The 15,464-nt window shown below is 44.7% G+C and overlaps 1 protein-coding gene across 1 annotated transcript in view; it reads right to left on the reverse strand.

Moving 5' to 3' along the window:
- Positions 1-15,036, reverse strand: part of LOC139385475 (stAR-related lipid transfer protein 13-like) — a 90,761-nt gene extending 75,725 nt beyond the window's left edge. The window contains exons 1-2 of the mRNA XM_071130536.1: positions 14,837-15,036; positions 2,996-4,617 (exon numbers count right to left, since the gene is read on the reverse strand). Of these exons, the coding sequence (XP_070986637.1) occupies positions 2,996-4,417 (1,422 nt within the window). The 5' untranslated portion in view covers positions 4,418-4,617; positions 14,837-15,036. The remainder of the gene's footprint in view (positions 1-2,995; positions 4,618-14,836) is intronic.
- Positions 15,037-15,464: the final 428 nt, after the last annotated feature.

The following is a 15,464-nucleotide window of genomic DNA, read 5'->3' on the forward strand; positions in this document are numbered from 1 at the left end:
ATGTATTTTTACAGTATACACAAACATACCATAACCAACTGATTGATGCACAGAGAGAGAGAGTGGGAGAGAGAACTAGAGAGACGTGTGAATAGGCCATGTAGGATTACTATGTAGCAATGGTGCCCTCAGATGGCTAGCATGAAAAGCTGTAGTTCAAATGGACTGTCTGAAAAACAAACAGGAGTGTTGCCTGTCAGAGCCCCTGGTTGCATCCCAAATGGCACCCTGTTTCCTATTTAGACCAAGGCCCAGTTTAAACCAGTTCCAGGTATTTAAAGCACTCCTCCTCCCTTTCCCCAAACAACCTTTATGCTCACAAACAGCCCATTCCCAGTGTTGTGTCATACAGTCTGTAAAGCCTGCCAGGGCTATCAGCAGAGGCAGTGGGAGTGTTCCCTAACCTCTCCCCTCTGTTTTATGTTTTATGTTATGTTCTATGTTTTATTATTTTATTTATTATTTTTTTATTCTTGGGGCAGCAGGTTGCCTAGTGGTTAGAGCATTGGGCCAGTTACCGAAAGGTTGCTGGATCGAATCCCTGAGCTGACAAGGTAAAAATCTGTCATTCTGCCCCTGAACAAGGCAGTTAACCCACTGTTCCCCGGTAGGCCATCATTGTAAATAATAATTTGTTCTTAACTGACTTGCCTAGTTAAATGAAGGTTAAGCTGAGGAATGACAGCTATGCACTGTCAGAGATCTGGTGTCCCTGACACAGGTAAACCATAGGTGTATGATGTAAACATGATTCATCAACGTCCAGAAGAGACTTTTAAAGTCCAGTGAACCTTGGAAGATGGGGTCACTCACAGTCTGGTAACTACCATTAAACCTGGAGGGATGGAGTCACAGCCTGGTAACTACCATTAAACCTGGAGGGATGGAGTCACAGCCTGGTAACTAGTAAACCTGGAGGGATGGAGTCACAGCCTGGTAACTACCATTAAACCTGGAAAGATGGAGTCACAGCCTGGTAACTACCATTAAACCTGGAGGAATGGAGTCATAGCCTGGTAACTACCATTAAACCTGGAGGGATGGAGTCACAGCCTGGTAACTAGCATTAAACCTGGAGGGATGGAATCACAGCCTGGTAACTACCATTAAACCTGGAGGGATGGAGTCACAGCCTGGTAACTAGTAAACCTGGAGGGATGGAGTCACAGCCTGGTAACTGCCATTAAACCTGGAGGGATGGACTCACAGCCTGGTAACTACCATTAAACCTGGAGAGATGGAGTCACAGCCTGGTAACTACCATTAAACCTGGAGGGATGGAGTCACAGCCTGGTAACTACCATTAAACCTGGAGGGATGGAGTCATAGCCTGGTAACTAGTAAACCTGAAGGGATGGAGTCACCGCCTGGTAACTACCATTAAACCTGGAGGGATGGAGTCACAGCCTGGTAACTACCATTAAACCTAGAGGGATGGGGTTACAGCCTGGTAACTAGTAAACCTGGAGGGATGGAGTCATAGCCTGGTAACTAGTAAACCTGAAGGGATGGAGTCACAGCCTGGTAACTAGCATTAAACCTGGAGGGATGGAGTCACAGCCTGGTAACTAGCATTAAACCTGGAGGGATGGAGCCACAGCCTGGTAACTACCATTAAACCTGGAGAGATGGAGTCACAGCCTGGTAACTAGCATTAAACCTGTAGGGATGGAGTCACAGCCTGGTAACTAGTAAACTAGGGGGATGGAGTCACAGCCTGGTAACTAGTAAACCTGGAGGGATGGAGTCATAGCCTGGTAACTAGTAAACCTGGAGGGATGGGGTTACAGCCTGGTAACTAGTAAACCTGGAGGGATGGAGTCACAGCCTGGTAACTAGTAAACCTGGAGGGATGGAGTCACAGCCTGGTAACTAGTAAACCTGGAGGGATGGAGTCACAGCCTGGTAACTAGTAAACCTGGAGGGATGGAGTCACAGCCTGGTAACTAGTAAACCTAGAGGGATGGAGTCATAGCCTGGTAACTAGTAAACCTGGAGGGATGGAGTCACAGCCTGGTAACTAGTAAACCTGGAGGGATGGAGTCACAGCCTGGTAACTAGTAAACCTGGAGGGATGGAATCACAGCCTGGTAACTACCAAGACCAGAGGGACGGTTGGGAGAAAAACACCACAGAGCTGCTGCAGTATGGCTCCCTATTCCCTATAATGCATTACTTTTGATCAGAGCCGAGGAATGCACTTTTGACATTATAGGGGAGAATGAAGCTGAATAAATCTGTAGATACTGTTGGTTAAGGTTAGACTAAGTTCACTGTTACTGTAATAGACACGGTGATGCCTGTGTAGGAGCTCTGACAAAACAGGACTGGAGGGAAAGCAACGGCTGTTTAAGGATGTCTGCATTCCTGCAATGCCTGCTGGGTTTTGTGTTTTAAAATGCTGGGGAAAATGCTAGATTTTCCATGTACTCCTACAAACTCATTCCAATAGAGCAATATCTCAGAATGCAATAACAACAAACAGTGGGGAGCAGACTATTGAAAGTGTTTGTATAGCAAAGCACTGTGTTTGTATTGAGCCTAAGTGGAATTAAATAATGGAAGACATCTGGGGCCTTTTTGTATCAAGCATCTCAGAGTAAAGGAAAGGGGATACCTAGTAGGCTGGGTCTTACACATTTAACCCAAGAACTGCTCATAGATCAGCACTCCTACTCTAAGACCCTTGATACATATGGCTCCTGGCCAGGAGGCAGGAAATACACAGCCTGGGGGAGCAACAGTCACGTCTCCTCATTGAGAGAACAGGCTGGATTATACTAATATACAATAGATTCATGTATATTAATATACTGTATCTAATGTTGTTAAACTACAGTTAGTACACAGTCCCTAAACCTGACATAAACTTTCAAACACATCTCTACTGAACCATTCAACAAAGACATGAATATTACATCAATATGTGAGGAATATAGGTGGGACTATCTTTACAGTTGTGTCTCTAAAATACTGTAATGTTTGTAATGCCTACCTCTGTGTTGCTGGTCTCAGTCTCTGCCTCGTAGCCGCCGTGGTTCTGGTTTTTGGAGGAAGAAGAGGAGGAGAGGTGGGAGCTGGCTGAAGTGTTGGTTGTAGAGCTGACTGGTGCCTCAGCCTGGGGATTCAGAGAACTTCTCTTCTGAACTACTTTGTCTCTGTTGCTGCTCCTTCTCCTCCGACTGACCAGGAACTCCCTGCTCTGAAGCAGCTCTGGGAATATGTCGTCATCATCCCCATCTTCATCAACATCACCTTCATCGTCCTCCTCTGAGGAAGACTCCCTGCAGTCGGAGCTGTCATTGATGAAGACACTGTGGTCGGTGCTAGAGTGACAGGTGGAGGAACTACAGGTGTAGTCTGAGAAGGTGATGGAGCTAGGTTTGTGTTTGATGATGCGGGGGTGATCGCAGAGCCCTAGCCCCACCAAGGGGGCCTCAGAGAGGGCTATGGGGAGGGAGGGTGGTCTGAAGGGATCCATGTTGTTGTCCACACTGACCACTAGAGAAGGGATGGAGCTAAAAGTCTCTGATTGGACCACAGAGATAGTGACATGGCTGACCTCTGCCTCTGATTGGACCAGAAGGGTATGGATATGTCCTAGAGGGAAGGGCACATGGTTGTCTTCTGTGTGTTCCAGATCAGTAGGGACATGTCCGTTATCCATAGGCCCCTCTGAGTGGTCCTCAGGCTGGCTGTCTGTTTCTGTCCATCTGGGTGACTCCTCCTCTAGCTCCATGTCGCTCTCTGTCTGGCTGGGCGAGGTATGCCCCAGCTCCATGTCCTCTAGCTGACCAGAGAGGTTAGCATCCAGGAAATGCCCTGATTCTACAGGTCTGTCACTGTCCTCAACCTCCAGGTTTCCCTCTATCTTAGGAGCAAGAACATCCACATCTCCCTCTATCCTAGGAGAAGGAACATTGGAGGCAAGGCAGGGGTCCTCAGCTGGAGAAGTACTGTGTAAATCCAATCCATTGTTATTGGCATCATCAGGCGATGGTGATGTCACACTGCCTGGCTCACTGAGGAGACCCCCGGGACAGACGATCTGGAGAGGGTCTAGAGGGTCAGGAGGGGAGACATCAGAACCAGACTCTACTGGTCCTGCTGGCCCTCCAGTACTAACAGCTAGTTTTCCCTCTATCCCAGGAGCTCCAGTCCTGTTATAGTCACTGCTTAGTGGTCCAGTCAAACAAACATCCTCACCTCTCTCTGTGGAGCTGTCGTCATCATGAGAAGACTCTGAAGCACATTCTGAGGAGGACTGGGGTGTCTGTGTCTCTGGTTGTGTCTGTTGCTGTGCCTGTGTCTGTACCTGTGTATGTGCCAGTGTCTGTGGTGAGAAGGTCCTACCAGATGATGCTGACATGACCAGAGACTGTCGCTCCTCCAGAGTAACCATCAGAACTGTGTCCATGTTGTCTCTACAGTCTGTTACAGTCTGTTACGGTGTGTTACTAGGGAACAGGTAGTCTGGTGGTGTGACTGGTGGTCAGGTAGATCCAGAGGGACTGCTGTCTGATATAAGAGCTATATGGATTTGCCATGTTCCTCTCAGACCACCTCAGCACCTGGATCAGCAACACCAACTTTCAAACCGATCAAACAGCAGATCCCCTGAAACAAGATACAGCATTAAAAACTAAGAAGATACAGTATTAAACAAAGAGTGAAGATAACGTTACAACATTTAACAAACAGAGAAGATACAGCAATATATAAGATACAGCATTGGAGAGGATACAGAAAAGATACAGAGAAGATACTGCATTATAAAAGATACTGCATTAGAAAAGATGTTGCATTAGAGAAGAGACAAAGAAGATATGGCATTAGAGAAGGTACAGAGAAACTGCATTAAAGAAAAATACTGCATTAAACAAACAGACAAGAAAATGCATTAGTTTCAAGCCATAAACATCTTACAATGACATTGCTCAAAGACTGCCTGCTGTCCTCGGTTCAGATCCATCACACACATCCATTTCAACTAAAATAATAATAATAACTTTACCTTTAAGCACAGATATACCAAGCTAGTATTCTGTAAGTGTGTTTCTTCTTTCCCCTTCTGACTCTCCTACTAGCAGTGAACTAACTACAGCTGGAGTGAAGCCAGAGAGTCCAGCAGAGCTAATATCCAGGCTGTGTCCAAAATGTCTCCCTATTTCCTATATATTGCGCTACTTTTGACCCGTGTCCAAAGCCCTGGTCAAAAGTTGTGCACTATGTAAGGAATAGGGTGCCATGTGGGACATTACCCCCAGAGAGGAGCTGCTAGCTGTGAATCTGAACATCTGGCTGCAGTCGCAATGTTCAAGTCTGGATCTGTTTCAAACACTACAGCAGTGACATCTCTGCACACAGGAATCTAGCTATTCTGCCCAGCAGCTGATGTACACACACACACACACACACACACACACACACACACACACACACACACATTCCATAAGCACTCCACTCTGTGTAGGGGAGAACCATCTGTTCAGGGTACAAAGGGAGGCTTTTCTCAGACTGCTCTTTCCAAACAAGCTGACAACAAAGTTACATCAGTAACTGCATTCCCTACATTTCACAGATAGATACACTAACCCCAACTGTGAGGTCTTGGTACAGCTTAAACACAGTCATGAATGCCTTTGCAACTGTCCTTCAATTCCCTGGAGAATAACTTTGCCTTCTGTATGTATAGAGAGGTTGAAGTCTATTGATTAGCATGGTTGATCTGTATGGTGTAATGGATGATTATTTATTAGTATGGTTGATCTGTATGGTGTAATGGATGATTATTGATGAGTATGATTGATCTGTATGGTGTAATGGATGATTATTTATTAGTATGGTTGATCTGTATGCTGTAATGGATGATTATTGATGAGTATGATTGATCTGTATGGTGTAATGGATGATTATTTATTAGTATGGTTGATCTGTATGCTGTAATGGATGATTATTTATTAGTATGATTGATCTGTATGCTGTAATGGATGATTATTTATTAGTATGGTTCATCTGTATGGTGTAATGGATGATTATTTATTAGTATGGTTCATCTGTATGCTGTAATGGATGATTATTGATTAGTATGATTGATCTGTATGCTGTAATGGATGATTATTTATTAGTATGATTGATCTGTATGGTGTAATGGATGATTATTTATTAGTATGGTTCATCTGTATGCTGTAATGGATGATTATTGATTAGTATGATTGATCTGTATGCTGTAATGGATGATTATTTATTAGTATGGTTGATCTGTATGGTGTAATGGATGATTATTTATTAGTATGGTTCATCTGTATGCTGTAATGGATGATTATTGATTAGTATGGTTGATCTGTATGGTGTAATGGATGATTATTTATTAGTATGGTTGATCTGTATGGTGTAATGGATGATTATTTATTAGTATGGTTCATCTGTATGCTGTAATGGATGATTATTGATTAGTATGATTGATCTGTATGCTGTAATGGATGATTATTTATTAGTATGGTTGATCTGTATGGTGTAATGGATGATTATTTATTAGTATGGTTCATCTGTATGCTGTAATGGATGATTATTGATTAGTATGATTGATCTGTATGCTGTAATGGATGATTATTTATTAGTATGGTTGATCTAAACCCAATATGAATCCAGCCTCAAACCATACAGCCTCATACAAATAGGATGACACACACAATAATACACAGTATGTTCACATGGAGGGAGAAGAACACAGTGACACCAACACATGTGTGCAGGGTTTTCTTCTGCCGTTGAAATCCTTGGGCGGGTCGCCTAACGTTGTGTTTTTCAGGTCGCCCAAACAGTGCTTAACATTTTTTACTAATTTTGTGGATTAAAAAGCAGTTCAACAGCTAAAAACAGAAATAGAGTATGTAGAAAAGATAATGGACCTGTATATCTTTAAATCATTTAATCTTTGAGAACTAACAATCACCAAAATAAAAGCTAAACAGTCAGGGAGAATTGAAAATTCCCAAAACAATGAATTTAGTGATATTGATTTTGTTATTATGTTTGAGCAAAATAACATAATGGCAAAATGCATAGAATGACAGGAAATAAGCTTTAAAACTGCAAACATTTCTCTCAACTCCATGGAGACATTTATAGAATAGCAGGAAATTGGCTTAAACATTTTAAAAAGTCTCTACACTGGCAAGATGGGGGCCTCTAAAATGCTCTCTAAAATTCAGCTGTGCTGACAGGCAGACTACGTTCCTGCCACGACCGCTACCACACCCCTGCCACGTCCAGGTTACAGAGATTTACCAGGATTTACCGCCAAAACTCATTTCCTTTTTCTGTGATAAATAACTGCGAGAAACCAGTAAATTATCGTAAATTATTTCTATGAACAATGTGATGTGGAATGGAACTGTTCAATTATCTATTTTGGCTATGGCCTTCTGCTCTACTATCTGCATGATCAATAATCAACGCTCAGGACGGGTGCGTATCCAGGACGGGTGTGTATTTGTAGCCTACCATAATTACTTCCACAACAAATGTGCCATTTATTCAAAAGCGCACACATTCTTTATGCTGAAACTGTACACGCGACCTTGAAATGCATGGTATGAGCTTCATGCTTCATGCCTCATGCCAATAAATGCAGAGGGTCTTATTTAGGTGACATGATGATCGATGCCTGATTGCCATTTTGACAAATAGTAGTTAAAATGCGATGGAAATACAGTGCATTCGGAAAGTGTTCAGACCCCTTCACTTTTTCCACATTTTGTTACGTTATAGCCTTATTCTAAAATGGATTTACTCAGTACTTTCTTGAAGCACTTTTGGTAGCGCTTACAGCCTTGAGTGTTATTGGGTACACCTGTATTTGGAGAGTTTCTCCCAATATTCTCTGCAGATCCTCTCAAGCTCTGTCAGGTTGGATGGGGAGCATGGCTGTGCAGCTATTTTCGGGTCTCTCCAGAGATGTTAGATCGGGTTCAAGTCCGGGTTCTGGCTGAAGCCACTCCTGTGTTGTCTTGGCTGTGTGCTTAGGGTTGTTGTTCTGTTGGATGGTGAACCTTTGCCCCAGTCTGAGGTTCTGAGTCTTCTGGAGCAGGTTTTCATCAAGGATCTCTCTGTACTTTGCTCCGTTCATCTTTCCCTCGATCGTGACTATTCTCCCAGTGCTGACAAACATCCCCACAACATGATGGTGCCACCACCATGCTTCATCGTAGGGATGGTGCCAGTTTTCCTCCAGACGTGACGCTTGGCATTCAGGCCAAGGAGTTCAACTTGGTTTCATCAGATCAGGGAGTCTTGTTTCTCATGGTCTGAGAGTTCTGTAGGTACCTTTTGCTGAGGAGTGGCTTCCGTCTGGCCACTCTACCATAAAGACCTGGTGGTGCTGCAGAGTTGGTTGTCCTGGAAGGTTCTCCCATCTCAATGGAGGAACTCTGGAGCTCTGTCATAGTGACCATCGAGTGCTTGGTCATCTCCCTGACAAAGGCCATTCACCTCCAATTGCTCAGTTTGGCTGGGCGGCCAGCTCTAGGAAGTATCTTGGTGGTTCCAAACTTCTTTCATTTAAGAATGATGGAGGCCACTGTGTTCTTGGGGACCTTCAATGCTGCTGAAGTTTTTTGGTACACTTCCCCAGATCTGTGCCTCGACACAATCCTGTCTCGGAGCTCTACGGACAATTCCTTCGACTTCATGGCTTGGTTTTTGCTCTGACACGCATTGTCAACTGTGGGATCTTATATCGACAAAAAAAAGAAAAGAAACGTATATAGACAGGTTTTGGGCCTTTCCAAATCATGTCCAATCACTGGTGGACTCCAATCAAGTTGTAGAAACATATCAAAGATGATCAATGGAAACAGGATGTACCTGAACTAAATTTCGAATCTCATAGCAAAGGGTCTGAATGATTATGTAAATAAGGTATTTCAGTTTTTTATGTTTAATACATTTGCAAAACAATTCAAAAAAACGTTTTTTGCTTTGTTATTATGGAAAATTGTGTGTACATTGATTAGGGAAAAATATATTTAATCTATTTTTGAATAAGGCTGTAACTTAACAAAATGTGGAAAAGGTGAAGGGGTCTTTTATGTTAAACGTGAAAATTTAACATGAAAATGTTAAGCTGCAATATGGAACTTTTTGGCTGACTGTCACGTTCTGACCATAGAGAGCCCTTATTTTCTATGGTAGAGTAGGTCAGGGTGTGACTGGGGGGTTTTCTAGTCATTATTTTTCTATGTGGGGTTCTAGTTTAGTTTTTCTATGTTGGTGTTTAGTGTGATTCCCAATTAGAGGCAGCTGGCTATCATTGTCTCTAATTGGGGATCATATTTCAGTAGCATTTTTTCCACCTGTGTTTGATGGGATATTGTTTTGAGTTAGTGTACACCTCTTAGTTCGTTTCGTTCTTTCTTTGTTGTTTTGTGCGTGTCTAATAAATAATATGTGGAAACCATATCGCGCTGCAGCTTGGTCCAATAATTATTCCAGCGGAACGTGACACTGACCTGACAAAATTCACATAGAAATGAAAGCAAGTCTAAGAAGCTTTAGATCTGTTCTATGTGTTATATTTTTATGATTCCCACTTTATGTTTAATTTTAGCATCTGTTACTTTCTGTTTTGTACACCAGCTTCAAACCACTGAAAAAACAATATGTTTGGTTATAGAAAATATAGTTCATAGTGGTTTGGATGGTACAATGACTCTCTACACTATACTTGCTTGTTTTGCCACATAAACTGAAATTAGTACTGAGTCAAAGTGCAGGGGTATGTGGTAATTGAGGTAGATATGTACAGTACATATAGGTAGGGGTAAAGTGACAAGGCAACAGACATACGCAGCAGCGTATGTCATGAGTCAAAAGTGTTAGTGCAAAAGGGCTCAATGCAGATTGTCCAGGTAGCTATTTGGTTAACTATTTAGCAGTCTTATTGCTTGGGGGTAGAAGCTGTTCAAGGTCCTGTTGGTTCCAGACATGGTGCATCGGTAACGCTTGCTGTGCGGTAGCAGAGCTATCAGTCTCTGACTTGGGTGGCTAGAGTCGTTACAATTTTTAGGGCCTTCCTCTGACACCTCCTGGTATAGAGGTCCTGGATGGCAAGGAGCTCGGCCCCAGTAATGTACTGGGCCACACCCACTATCCTCTATAGCGCCTTGTGGTTGGATGCCAAGCAGTTGCCATACCAAGCGATGATGCAGCCAGTCAAGATGCTCTCAATGGTGCAGCTGTATAACTTTTGAGGATCTGAGGGCCGATGCCAAATCTTTTCAGTCTCCTAAGGGGGAAGAGGTGTTGTTGTCCCCTCTTCATGACTGTGTTGGTGTGTCTGGACCATGTTAATTCCTTAGTGATGTGGACACCGAGGAACTTGAAGCTCTCAAACAGCTCCACAGGCCCGAGCATGCTCCCTATGTGGAAGGGGGCATGCTCGGCCCTCCTGTTTACTGTAATTCATGATCAGCTCCTTTGTCTTGCTGACGTTGAGGGAAAGGTTGTTATCCTGGCACCACACTGGCAGGTCACTGACCTCCCTATAAGCTGTCTCATCGTCGTCGGTGATCAAGCCTACCACTGTCGTGTTGTCAACAAACGTACTAATGATGATGTTGGAGTCGTGCACGGCCATGAAGATGTGTTGTTGCCTACCCTCACTACCCGGGGGTGGCCTGTCAGGAAGTCCAGGATCCAGTTGCAGAGGGAGGTGTTCAGTTCATGATAATGGAAAATAAGAATCTCAGGAGCTTGACTTCTTTATTTAATTTCATTATATAGTCCAAGTTTGTGTAGCCATAGGTCTCACGATTCATTCATTTAATTGACTAGAAATTGCTAGAAATATTATAGATTTTTAGGCTAACGAATGATAATGAATGCAATAAGAAAATGTTAGCTTTTATGTCAAATATATTCTACGTTAGAAAGGAACATAATATATGGCTTATCTGTTATCTGCAATGCAGAGCTTATCTGTTTGATTAGCGGAGAATCAGATATGTTCTCTCTAACAAAATCACCACAATAAGATAAGCGGGTTATCATAAACAGCTAAAACTTTCCCAAATTCCCCAGATAGACAGGTGCAAGGGGATAGAAAATGACAAAGATGCATATTTCAAACAAAGGGAGGCTAAAATCATTGATTCGAATCAATACCAGAACAACAGCAAAGGACCTTGTAAAGATGCTGGAGGAAACCGGTACAAAAGTATCTATATCCACAGTAAAACGAGTCCCATATTGACATAACCTGATAGGCTGCTCGGCAAGGAAGAAGCCACTGCTCCATAACCACCATAAAAAAGCCAGACTACGGTTTGCAACTGCACATGGGGACAAAGATCGTACTTTTTGGAGAAATGTCCTTTGGTCTGATGAAACAAAAATATAACTGTTTGGCCATAATGACCATAATTACGTTTAGAGGGAAAAGGGGGAGGCTTGCAATCCAAAGAACACCATCCCAACCATGAAGCACAGGAGTGTCACGAATCCCGCCGAAGGTGGTTCTTCTTCCTGTTCGGGCGGCGGTCGTCACCGGTCTACTAACTGCCACCGAACACTTTTTCTGTTTCAGTTAGTTTTGTCTGATTTGTTATACCTGTTTCTTGTTTGGATTTTGATTTAGGCTATTTAAACCAGGTATACCCGCCTGCTTTTGTGCGGGCTTGTTTTTCTGTTCATGTGGTGTATATTCTCGTGGACTATTTTCTCCGGACTGTTTGGTCCTGATTTTGGGCTGGTTTAAGTGATGCGCCTTAGTGTTTGGCGTTACCGTTATTGTTGTTCTGGATTAAAAGATCACAATTTAACTACTTCTGCTCTCTGCGCCTGACTTCTCCACCCACTACCCCTAGAAGCCGTGACAGAAGTCGATTCAGGCGCAGCTGGGAGTTTTATGGATCGCAGACTTTTTGTAAGAAAAGGCCAACCAAATTACCACGCCATCGACGGGGGGATTGCGTGATAAACCTCCAGGAGAACGCTGCACTTCCCAGGAGTCACGTGTACCCATTGTCACAGGAGGAGACGTTGGCTATGGAGACATATGTCACGGAATCTCTGAGACAGGGGTACATTCGGCCCTCCATGTCACCCGCCTCCTCAAGTTTATTTTTTGTGAAAAAAAAGGAGGGAGGTCTGCGTCCGTGCATTGATTATTGAGGTCTCAATTCAATCACAGTGGGGTTTAGTTATCCGCTACCTCTCACCGCTACGGCGGTGGAATCATTCCACGGAGCGCGTTTTTTCACGAAACTGGACCTCAGGAGCGCGTATAATCTGGTGCATATTCGGGAGGGAGATGAGTGGAAAACAGCGTTTAGTACCACATCTGGCCACTATGAGTACCTTGTCAGGCCGTATGGGTTAAAGAATGCTCCAGCCGTCTTTCAATCCTTTGTAGATGAGATTCTCAAGGACCTGCACGGGCAGGGTGTGGTGGTGTATATTGATGACATCCTGATCTATTCCGCCACACACGCCGTGCATGTCTCCCTGGTGCGCAAGGTACTTGGGCGACTGCTGGAGCATGACCTATACATCAAGGCTGAGAAATGTGTGTTCTCCAAATGAGCCGTTTCCTTCCTGGGTTATCGCATTTCCACCTCGGGGGTGGTGATGGAGTGTGACTGCGTTAACGTTGTGCGTAATTGGCCGACTCCGACCACGGTAAAGGAGGTGCAGCGGTTTTTAGGGTTTTTCCATTACTACCGGAGGTTTATCCGGGGTTTTGGCCAGATGGCAGCTCCTATTACCTCACTGCTGAAGGGGGAGCCGGTGCGTTTACGGTGGTCAGCCGAGGCGGACGGAGCTTTCAACCGGTTGAAGGCGCTGTTTACTGACGCTCCCGTGTTGGCGCATCCGGACCCCTCTTTGGCGTTCATAGTGGAGGTGGAGGAGTCCGAGGCTGGGGTTGGAGCCGTGCTATCACAGTGCTCGGGCACGCCACCGAAGCTCCGCCCCTGTCCTTTTTTTTCGAGGAAGCTAGGTCCAGTGGAGCGAAACTATGATGTGGGGGACCGGGAGTTGTTGGCTGTGGTGAAAGCCCTGAAGGTGTGGAGACACTGGCTTGAGGGGGCTAAGCACCCTTTCCTCATCTGGACTGACCACCGCAATCTGGAGTATATCCGGGCGGCAAGGAGACTGAATCCTCATCAGGCTAGGTGGGCCATGTTCTTTACCAGATTCAGATTCACGATCTCTTATAGACCAGGATCCCTCAACACTAAGGCCGACGCGCTGTCCCGTGTCTATGACACTGAGGACCGGTCCATCGATCCTACTCCCATCCTTCCAGCCTCTAGGCTGGTGGCACCGGTGGTATGGGAGGTGGACGCGGATATCGAGCGGGCGTTACGGTTGGAACCTGCGCCTTCACAGTGTCCTACCGGTCTTAGGTACGTGCCGCTTGGTGTCCGTGATCAATTGATTTGGTGGGCTCACACACTACCCCCTTAAGGTCATCCAGGTATTGCGAGGACAGTGCGGGGTCTTAGGGGGAAGTACTGGTGGCCCACCTTAGCTAAGGACGTGAGGCTCTATGTCTCCTCCTGTTCGGTGTGCGCTCAGAGTAAGGCTCCTAGGCACCTGCCTAGAGGGAAGCTACAGCCCCTCCCTGTTCCACAACGGCCGGAGCTCCCTCCACCCCCTCTGGACATCAAGGGGTCCCCGGCGTACACGGTACGAGCTGTTCTGGACTCGAGACACTGAGTGAGGGGCCCGCAGTACCTCGTGGACTGGGAGGGGTATGGTCCGGAGGAGAGGTGCTGGGTACCTGTGGGGGACATTTTGGATCCATCACTACTAAGGGATTTCCATCGCCTCCATCCGGATCGCCCTCGAAGCTGGGGTCGGCGCGCTGCGGGAGCCACACGTCAGAAGGGGGGTACTGTCACAAATCCCGCCGAAGGTGGTTTCTCTTCCTGTTCGGGCGGCGCTCGGCGGTCGTCGTCGCCGGTCTACTAGCTGCCACCGATCCCCTTTTCTGTTTCAGTTAGTTTTGTCTGATTTGTTACACCTGTTTCTTGTTTGGGTTTTGATTTGGTCTATTTAAACCAGGTATACCTGCCTGCTTTTGTGCGGGCTTGTTTTTCTGTTCATGTGGTGTGTATTCTGTATGACCTCAACCCTATAGAACATTTGTGGGCAGAACTGAAAAAGTGTGTGTGAGCAAGGAGGCCTACAAACCTGACTCAGTTACACCAGCTCTGTCAGGAGGAATGGGCAAAATTCACCCAACTTATTGTGGGAAGCTTGTGGAAGGCTACCCGACACATTTTGACCCAAGTTAAACTATTTATAGGCAATGTTACCAAATACTAATTGAGTGTATGTAAACTTCTGACCCACTGGGAATGTAATGAAATAAATAAAAGCTGAAATAAATCAATTCTCTCTACTATTATTCTGACATTTCACATTCTTAAAATAAAGTGGTGATCCTAACTGACCTAAGACAGGTAATTTTTACTAGGATAAAATGTCAGGTATTGTGAAAAAGTTTAAATGTATTTGGCTAAGGTTTATGTAAACTTCCGACTTCAACTGTATATATATATATATTTGCAAAAAGATATATGAGGGATTGGAAGTGATGCAAACAATTACATTGATGGAAGCTACAATCTATCTGCAATAAATAATAATAATTTAAAACTAATAATTTAATAAACTGTCTCAAAGGGCTATGAAAACAAACAGACAGAGAATGGAACCCTATTCCCTTTATAGTGCACTACGTTTGACCCGGGCCGATAGGGATTGGTCAAAAGTTGTGCACTATATAGGGAATAGGGTGCCATTTGAGATGCAAGTAGAGTCTTACCTGTTAGGTGGAGAATAGTCATGTTTGTTGTCTAAACAGACAAACAGATCATAGCAACAAAACACTGGAGAGAGACAGTCCTAGTGCAACCAAAGTTCTCTTAAGACACGAGAGAGCAGGAGAGAGAATGAGGGACTAGGAGATTCTCTCAGAAGAGACAGAGGAGCGTAAGTAAAAGAGAGAGAGAAGAGAGAAAAGTGAAAGAGTAGAAGAGAGAGAGAAAAGAAAGAGAGTAGAAGAGTCTCCTGTCAGAAGTGCAGCCACTGTGTTTCCAGTCAGCATGTCAAGGAGGTCTTCCTCTGCAGGGCAACACTGTCATCTCAACTATCCCTCTATCTGTCCTCCCTCAGGCTAGTGGAGGTTAGCGCTGGCTATCTCTATGCATGCCGCTAGCCATTCAGAATATGCGTAAGGGCATGGAGTGTGAGAGTGAGTGAGTGTGTGTATTTGTGTGGGAGGTGGAAAGGGGAGGAGAGAAGAGATACTGTAGGAGAGAGAAAGATGAAGTGGGAGTGAGAGAGGGAGTAAGGGAGAGGAGCAGTATTCGGTATTTGGCACCGTAAGAGAGCAAGGTAATATGTGGTTCCAGCTAACACAACATGTTCGGATGTGAAGACAGAGTTACCTC

Source organism: Oncorhynchus clarkii, chromosome 27 (assembly GCF_045791955.1).
Source record: "Oncorhynchus clarkii lewisi isolate Uvic-CL-2024 chromosome 27, UVic_Ocla_1.0, whole genome shotgun sequence".
Classification (NCBI taxonomy): Eukaryota; Metazoa; Chordata; class Actinopteri; order Salmoniformes; family Salmonidae; genus Oncorhynchus; species Oncorhynchus clarkii.